Source organism: Osmerus eperlanus, chromosome 12, assembly GCF_963692335.1.
Source record: "Osmerus eperlanus chromosome 12, fOsmEpe2.1, whole genome shotgun sequence".
NCBI classification, from domain to species: domain Eukaryota; kingdom Metazoa; phylum Chordata; class Actinopteri; order Osmeriformes; family Osmeridae; genus Osmerus; species Osmerus eperlanus.
In genome coordinates, this window is record NC_085029.1 from 4,281,825 (window position 1) to 4,291,535 (window position 9,711).

The window sequence follows — 9,711 nt, forward strand, 5'->3', positions numbered from 1 at the left end:
TTACATTTTTGTGAAAGTGAATGTGTTTCACACACGTGTGTGTGTGAGAGAGAAAGGGGGTGAAAAAGAGAAAGGAAGTGAAATAGAGAGAGGGAGAAATAAAGAGAGCAAAAGAGGGGGCAGGGAGAGATAAGGAGCAGGCAGTGCAGTGTTGATGTGATGGACTGTGACATGGAGGGCAGAGCTTCATCTCTGTGTCTGAGCATGCCCGGGCACGGTACAGTGAGGCACTGTTTTACCTCAGGCCGTCGCTAATGTGCAAATTACAGCTATGTCCAAACAGGTCTGGCCATCCAACAACTCAGTCAGGAAATAAGGCCGCTTCTAAAGTGAAGTTAAAGCAGAGTAAAATATTTTCCCAGAAAAAGTGCTATTTAGAAGCTCACTCAAATCTAAGTAGCTACTTCTCCTGGTGGGATTCAGGGATTTAAGTTGGAATGAGGCCTTCAATGAACAGACACATTTTTCATCCTTAGCACTAATTATAAATACAACATATCAAGTTGGACTGTGACAAGTGTTTTAGTGAGTTGCAAAGCTTGCCCCTGCTCTCAGTTTATAAATCTATGGCAGGCTTCCCCCCTGATAGCAGATGGGTTGAGAGAGTTTGCACTCCCTCTGCTCTGCAGCTGGAAAGAGAAACGTTTTCTCAGATTACACAGCCACCCCATTTGTCCTGGACAGAGTGGGAGGAGAGGAAGGTGAAAGAAGACCCTGTAAAAGTAGTCAAGTGTCAATGTGTGTCTGGGAGTTTTTGATCTTACTGCCCAACATCTCAAATAACTCTATAGTCCTCTTGTTTTTTTAGCTCTATAGCGTCAAAGGTTAAGCAAAATATCTGAGAATTACCCTGAGGACTTTTTGGAGATTCAGTCAGCTGCCAACATCTAAGGAGGGAATTCTCTCTCTCGTTCTTACTATTGTCTTTAGCTTTATTTTTCTCTTCTCTTTCCGTTTCACTATTTCCTCTCCCCAGCCTCGCCTGCGTTGTTCTCGGGCACAGAGAGACTTCCATGGACCCCCTGACTCTGCTTTTGTCCAACACTTGGAGCACCCTGAAAACTCCCCACGCTGCGCTGGAGTAGGAAAGGAGAGACGTTGATGGGACGCAGCCTGACAGCAGCAGCCTCCTCTGGAGACAGACAGACCCCTGAATTCTGACCACCATCTTCCCCACCCTGCAAGGCCATGAGTGGACCGCATCTCACCCTCTTTGCCTTGGCTCTGCTGGGAGGACTCCTGGCAGGGTACCTGGAGCTCTCTCATGGCCATGTGGCTGAGGACGAGAATTACTACATGCAGGAGCTCCTGAGCAGAGAGCACTATCACCAGGTCCCAGGGGCCGAGGAGCAAGCACAAACCCACCGGGACCATAGTCCTAGTCAAACCACAGCCAAGAAAGGGGCCAAGGGCAAGGCACCGAGCAGCCGGCAGACGGACAAGGCCACCCCGGAGGCTAAGACTGGTATGGTCAACCCCTCCCTCTTTTATAGTTCCCAACAATAGTGGCTGGTTATTTTCTCGAAACATCAATCTTAAACTCTCTTGTGAATGGTGAAACGCTTGTTTCTCTGTTTATAGTTTTACTACTGTAGAGACCATTTAAAGCACAGTTGATAAACATTCAAATTTCTTTAAAAAAACAAGCCCAAGTGGAAGTCTCATAGTTTTTTATGATAAATGGTTTGTGAATGTGGTGCTGTAGGTCAGTTACAGTGTGTCCCTTACAGTGAATTGCTTCAGTGACAATACTAGTGTTCTTGATTAATTTTACCAATACAATGTACACACACATCAACATTTGTATAGCAAGACAGAATTGGAACATTCATGGTTTCATGACTTAACAAATCAATGTTTTAATGGCCATGTAAGTAAACTGCCCACAACGTGATTAAAAAAATTATTTTAAATGGCCTGATGATCATGGTTGTTGTTGCACTAATTAGAAAAACATTTTGCTATAAAATAAGTCATTTAATTAATCAGTCTAACAGATCAAAGTCAAAATAAGTCACAAAGACTCTGCGATCAGTCAGTGATTGGTATCATCTTTTAAAAAAAATGTATCATGTTTCAGAAATAAAAAGCTCAACTTTTTCTTTGAGGCTCATTATGGTAAAATGCACCAGATACTCATCTGTCACAAGCTAACCATTTGATGGCTCGCTAATGGAAAACTTGAGGGACAATACCCTGGTGTCTGAAATGCAGCTGAATTCAATTCAGATGTTGCTGTGATGGATGAGCAAATAAAGGGAACAACACCCATCTCCCCATGCAGTCCTCCTTTACTCTGTCCACACACATTAGTGGCAGGTCTCTATGTGGCTCGAAGGCCAGGTGGCCACCACCCCTACAGAGAACAGCATTAAACACCACCAGCCCTGGGGAGGTCAGGATCACAGTAGGAGCCCAGATGTGCAGTGTGCACATGTGAGATTGCCACGTCTTCAGGGCGGAGCCAGTAGAATACACCAAACCTGCAGCCTTTCATAAAATTGAGTTTCTTATATACTATTATTATAATTAGACCAGTACGCTGTTCTTATTGGTCCAGAGAAGTTCTAAGAAGTCTGCAAAACCTTTTGCAGACCTCTGGAAGTTTGCAGAGGTCTGCTTCGATTAAAACATTTTAACAAATCTCTGCCTACAAAGGCGTTTGCAGACCTGTCGAAAAGTACATATTTGCAGTTTATCGTATGGGTGAAAGCCTTGTACGTGTAGGATGGGCCGTAGCACTTAAAATTGGTTTGTCCTCTGAATGAATGCAGGGCAGAGGAGCCAGTAACAGGCACGTAGTTGGTGTGTGGGTTGTTCCAGTGGTGGGCTGGTGGCAGCTAATTGGGAACAGCTGTGTCGACACTGACCTCATGGTTCAGGCATGCTCACATGCGCAGCAGCCATCAGGACTACCTGGAACAGGTGGGGCAGGACAAAGAATATGAATGTTGGAGAATACAAGGGTCATTCTTGAATGTACTCGTGGCTGTACGGTTCATGGCTCTACTGGTTGGATTTTCATTGCTTTGGTTTATGCAATGAGTCTTTAACTTATTCATAGCAATTATTTGTAATATGCAACATTTACCATTCTCATGATGAAATACCTGGGCAATAATCAGGGGCGTAGCCACGTGGTGGCCAGGGGGGGCCACGGCCACCATTGGTCAGAAAATGGCCACCCTGCCGCCCCCCCCAACCTTTTTTTCTTTCTTTTTCTTTTTTAAACCTTCCTGGACAGAAACAGTATAAAGCTGAAATAAATGCATTAGTATTTTTTTTATAAAGTCGTCTTATATTGGCATTTGTCACTTATGCTACAAGCCCCATATTCGCAACATGTTGGGCCACGCCCCCATCAACAGCGCAAGACACAAACCAACGTACCTGCATTCTGACAGCGCTTCAATGGAAACTAGCAGCTAACCACTGGATACCGTTAGAAAACTGTTGCTCTGAGTGATGCAGTGTGTGAGTTTTAAAATAGTAGTTTTAATAATGTCCTGGCTACGCCCCTGGCAATAATCCATTCTGGAAAATAATCTTGTGTTTTGCAAGCCATTAGGATATTTAGCTTCAAGTCAGTATCATTGACTTAATCCTTTGCAGTTTAGGTCATTTTTCTACATTCATTCTGCCTTCAGAACATTAAAAATCGGGATAAGGGCCCACTTGCCGGATTCTTCAGGATTTAGTATTGTAATTTATTGTCTGTTTATCCAAAACATACTGATACATAATTCATTTAATCTGTGAGCCAGTCAGCAAAAGAAAATTAAGTGTTGTGTTGAAATAAAAAGATGAATACATGTGTCTCTCTTTCAGTGAAAAATAGAAATAAGAATACTGAGAAAAGCAAGAAAAGTCCAAACATGATCAGCGAGGGAGATGCTCAATACAAGCAGATTCAAGAGGGTAAGTGATACTGGAGACATTAAGTCCACCACTGGGATCTGATATTCAGATGATAGCCAGGGATGACCCTTCTCCTCAGTGAATGGGGGTTCCCACCTCATGGCATGCAGAGGAAACTGTGTGTGCATCTGAAACAGAAACAGAGATAGGCCGCACACACAAGCGAACACTTACAAAATAACAAATGTGCCTCGGTCCTTCTGAGGCAGTATTCAATTCACTTACTTTTCCTTGAGAGGGGGAAAAAAAACTTTGGCCATAAAAATGATGCTTCAAAGAGAAGTGAAGCCGCAGATGCACTGCAGTCTTTTCCGGGAATGAAACATTGTGTTTGGTTTCCATGGATCAGTCTAACTGCTAAACATAAGCCAGGATGCTGCCTGAATGAGAGCCAGTTTGTCTCATGTGGAGAGTGTGGTTCTTCTCAAGGCTCCCCAGGCCTAAATGATTACACCCAAGGCCCCCTGCTGGTGAACATTTTATTTTGGCCTGCAGCCTAGGCCTGACTCCATTCCCAACCTTTCCATAGTTCTAATCCTGCTGATTGATCATGGGTCAGGGCTAGTAATGTAATTACTTTGTAACAGCTCTACAATTCTTGAGTGATCGCTGCATTTGTTTGGAAGGCTTATGGGGGGAAATGGTATATTCTCAGAATGTGTCATAGATGGATAAGAAGACAAGCATCCATTTAATATGAGTACTTCGATGCGATGCTGCCACTCAATAGATCTGTGGTTTATTGAGCATATTCAGAAATTAAATACATCCAGTAATACAAATTACTATGTACAATTAACAATATAGTTGACTTACATCATTGTGTTTGTGTAAATACTAAACAAATAAATTCCATATATGAATTAATTGTTTAGGGAACTGGTTTCCTCAACTATTTTATTACAGTTACAGAATGAATCAAGAAAGTTATCTATGAGCTAGAACCGCTTTTTTCATTTAGTTTTTCTCAGCGATAAAGTTTCAGGCTCCCTGCAGAACATGTTTATATTTTTTTAACTGTTGCTATCCCTGGAATATGTATTGGTTATGTCAGAACCTCGTAAGAGTTCAGTGTTTTGCACTAGCCTGATGACAAAGCATCAGCAGTGCAGTAACATGTGTATGAGATTCTATGAACAGATCAGTGTTGTAGTCAAGACCACCTAATCCGAGACCAAGTCATGACCAAGACCAGAGTGTATCAAGACCCAGACAAGACTTTGAGGGGTCAAGACCAAGGCAGGGCAATACCGGGTCAAGACCAGACCACTCAAAATACACAAGCAGTACGGTTTGACTAGGTAATAAGTTAGATTTGATCTGTAACTGTATTTGAACTAAAAATGTGCACTCTTAAAGTAGTGCTGTGTGCTTATGGCCAGGCATTTTTCATTAGTACTCGGTCTCTGCTTTCACATCTCTCTCTCCCCCAAGTGAAGGAGCACGGTACCGCAGCGTTTAACTTAACATCATGAAGTCGGGAGAGGTATGCAGCTGACATGATTAACGTTGATGTAACATAACTTTATATTCATCATTAGCTACATCATTAGCTTTATGTGGCCTGGCTCGTTATCACAAACAAAATCTGGCAAGCAACTGAAACTAACACCCGTCGCCCTGAAACATACAGTATGTTACATAGCTAATACTAGCTAAATCTCTTTGTGTAATGGGGGAAGAGATTTCTGAAGAGTTTTGGTACAGAGGCACATTGCAAACGTTAGGTAGCAAGCTTTGCTTACACCTCACCTTTTAAAAAGTTTTCTTTCTAAATGCTAGGGGAGTCAGGTGGCTGAGCGGTTAGGGAATCGGGCTAGTAATCTGAAGGTTACCAGTTCGATTCCCGGCCATGCCAAATGACATTGTGTCCTTGTGCAAGGCACTTAACCCTACTTGCTTCTGGGGAATGTCCCTGTACTTACTGTAAGTCGCTCCGGATAACAGCATCTGCTAAATGACTAAATGTAAATGCTGGTAAAAGTTTGATGTAGGCCTAGTTCCAGCCATCTCAGTGAGCGTCTCTTTGCCGTTATTGTAAACGCTTTGTGGTTCAGGTAACCAAATCTAATCATAGCTGGTTTGGCCAACATCTTCAGACAGCCACTGTTTCGCCAATCTTCCTCATTCACTTTTGGGGGGTGATGGGTAATTTCAAAATTAGAAATGAGTTAAGTTATAGACCAATTATCATCCTACGTCACACCACTGTCAAGCATGCTCAACTGCTCATGTCGGCTGCAAAAGACGAACTTCTCCCGGGTATAATATACTTGGAGTGTCGATCAGGTCATCATATATCTCTGGCCACTGGATTTCAGAGCTTGACATTAACTTTTGGACAAGTACATTTACGTTTCATTTGTCCATGCACAAAAGTCACTTGACCCCCGATACCTTTAAATAGCCTGATCAAGTGATAGTGCAAAACTAGTCTGGCTAACGGAGGTCACTTTCTCAGGCAAATGACGAATGAAACAGGCTCGGTTAAAGAAATCCGAGATGTTGGCTATCTTCAGCAGGCTCGTATATACAAAAGGCAGTCCTCCCTGACGTTTTTACTGTAGAATGGAGTGAACGGGCAAAACTAGCCTGGCTAACGAAGGTCGCTTTTCAGGCAAATGATGAATGAAACAGGCTTGGTTAAAGAAATCCGAGATGCTGGCTATCTTCAGCAGGCTTGTATCTACAAAAGGCAGTCCTCCCTGACCTTTATAGTGTAGAATGGAGTGAAATACAACATTGTGCACACTGCCAGTGAGCGACCCGAGTCTGACTGAGGCTAACAACGTCAAAACAGTGTAACGGGGATGCAGTCTCACTCAGATTGCCAGTTTTACACAAATCACAAAAATAATCTGACCATCTGGCTAAAAGCAGAATTCCCATATCTCTTTAAAGCTGCCCTGCTTGACTTTTTAGGTGTATAATTGACTGTAAAACTGTAAAATTATGAACTTTGTGACATGACGTGAAGACATGGCTGCCGCATAAGACTATGCGGTCTACCGGGCGACATTCTCACTCAAATTTCAAGACTTTCATAACCCAAATCAAAATTCTTAGGTGACAGATCAATGGGGAATCACTTTTTCTCTTAAAGGCTGTCCTCCTCGAACTTTTTTGGTCTTTTTAAATCAAACTATTTGTATAATCCGTGCACTTCTCTAGCCATTATAAAGCCTATCCTTTCCAAGTTTTCTGCAGCCACATGGAGCGTGCATCCCGAATGCTTACAAACAAATAATTGGTCTATTGGTTGCATTTGAAGCGTGATGTTTTACATCCAATAACAATAATGATATTAACAAATAAATTAAACAATGCACAGGCAATTTAGTGATATTCCCACAGTTGTGGTCTTGACCTGTCTTGAAATAAAATCCAGAGTCCTCTTTGTCCGAGACAAGACCGAGTAATGCGGTAGATTCCGAGACAAGACAGAGACCTTCAAAATGTGGTCTCGGGACCAAAACCGGTCTCGAGTACTACAACACTGGAACAGATCCATCCATATGGATCCATCCAGATCCATATGCCCTACCCCTGTGTTTTGGTTAAAAGCATTGATATCCTGTGAACCTCTTTGCACAGACACTGACAGTTTGTCTGCATCTCCATCATTAAAGTCGGATCATGTGTTTTTTCTGTGTGCATTGCTTGGCATGTTCACAAAGTTTCTGCTGGCAAGGATGGCATTATGTGTTTGTTTATCCTGTTAGGGCCAGGCTGACCCTAATGAGTTCTGATTCCTGGGTTCAAAGCTTTTTTCCAGGGTCAGGGTGAACATGAGCTAAAATACACTTTAATACACTCACTTGTCTAGCCTGCCAGGCAGGCCAAGTCTGTCTCCAACAAGCTAACAAGAAAGGAGGCACAACAAAGCTGGAGACTGCAATTCAAAGCCATGCATGCATAAACAGTTAGATAGAGGAAGGATGTCTGTATTGTGAGAGCCTTACAGCCTTCATCTTCCTACCCCTCCTCCAGTGTTCATATGAGGACCGCTTTGGCCATGGGACTGTGGAGCAATGGAAACCATGTGCGGTCCATGCTGCATGGACAAACAGACACATGACTGAGAGGAAATACTTTGAAAGCCCATAGCTATGGTTTGGTGTAGTCTTCAAGCAGCATGATCTGACTAAAAAAGCTGTGCACCTTCAGAGTTTTACCCAAAAGCACAGATCTAGCTGGGTGACGTCCAGCAAAGTCTAAATGTGGATCCATCATAAGTGAATCTGTAATCTGTTGAATTTAGGGAAATGCAAAAACATTTGTGTGATAGAAAAAGCCTCTATCACCCTATTCTTCAGTGGGTGGAAAAGGGCAATCTAACTTTTGCTAGCCTATAGGCTCACAAACATGTCAGAGCCTGTGGGACCCAATGCATTACAGCATCCCAGTAAACACATGACATTGCGGCAACGTTGCCAGTAAGTGCTCATTTGGTCACCCGCGACATTACCTTCTGGCAACGTTGCCACGATGTTGTACCTTGGTCGGCTGGATACGTTATTTTTGGTCCCGTGGACGTTGCCGCGACTTTGTAGCAAGGTTCTAAAGTGAATGTTGCCAGTTGGTGCTGTGGACAACGTTGCCGCGACGTCGTACCTTGGTCGGCTGGATACCTTATTTTTGGTCCCGTGGAAAACGTTGCCGCAACGTCGTATGGTCGGCTACCAGGGGTGCAGATGGAATTTTTGAACTGGGGGGGGGGGGGGACCAAGCTGTCAGAAAATGATTCCAACTCAATTACTTATCTGGTATAATATATGTGTTTCTTATATACTAGTGTAATAATTGGACCAATACGCTGTTCCTATTGGTCCAGAAGACGTTCTCAAAAGTTAAATACTTTAAATAAGCATAATGCACTTTTTTTTCCAAAAGTTTTGTAGTACTTTTTTGTGGCCGTTACACACGCTAATACACGCTAACAACGCTAACATCGCCTAATCAGCAGTGCAGTTATTAACTGATGCTTGTCGCCTTACGTAGGGAGAGTGGTGGGGACGGATCGGGGTCACTAGGAGTCTGGGGGGGACATGTCCCCCCCGTCCCCAGTGCCATCTGCGCGCATGTCGGCTACGTTAATTTTGGTACCATGGGTTACGTTGCTGTTACGTCGCTCTTTGGTCGTAGGACAACGGATCTCTAGTGCATTATAAGTGGTTTACCCAGACATGGAGAGATCACACTGGACTGCTCTCAGTTCTGACACTTTTGTAATGTAGCCCAGTCTACATGAACTTCAATCACACACAATATTAAATGTTGTATCCCAGCACGTATAAATGTAGACAATGCATGTAATTAATGTGCGACTCAGCTCCAGCATGTCATTGGTCATCAAATTTCTCATATGCAGAAACGTAATAAATAAAATACACCGAATTTGGAATATAATTTAGTCTTTCATTCTTTACTATAAACATGTACAAAAGCAATCAATGCGTGATGTGTAACATAAGCAAACATTCTTTGTATAGCATACCAAAGCTATATGACACACAATGCAAATTTGTGCTCCAATAATTCGGTAATACAAAATTGTTCAATGTGACCAAAAGGTAAGCGACTCTTAAGAGTTTCATTTCCAAAGACAAGTCATCACAGAATATTACAGTTCTCCCTGAGCAAACCTTCCCCTCAGTCTGCTCCTGAGCAACAAAGTTGCGCATGCCCATTTCAACGCATCGCTGAATCTGGGGTTTCAGAAGAGATTTTGCAGGGGTTATCTTAAGTTCCACCGTCTTTCACGCATTGGTTTTCACCTGGAAAATAGCTACT

The 9,711-nt window shown here is 42.9% G+C and overlaps 1 protein-coding gene across 5 annotated transcripts in view; it reads left to right on the forward strand.

Moving 5' to 3' along the window:
* Positions 1–632: 632 nt before the first annotated feature.
* cpxm2 (carboxypeptidase X (M14 family), member 2) overlaps positions 633–9,711 on the forward strand; it is a 216,595-nt gene continuing 207,516 nt past the window's right edge. For 2 of the 5 annotated variants that reach the window (XM_062474747.1, XM_062474751.1), the window contains exons 1-2: positions 634–1,465; positions 3,829–3,918. In XM_062474747.1, the coding sequence (XP_062330731.1) occupies positions 1,189–1,465; positions 3,829–3,918 (367 nt within the window). In that variant the 5' untranslated portion in view covers positions 634–1,188. Of the gene's footprint in view, positions 1,466–3,828; positions 3,919–9,711 lie in introns of all 5 variants that reach the window. The other 3 variants (XM_062474750.1, XM_062474749.1, XM_062474748.1) reach the window with 3 other exon arrangements.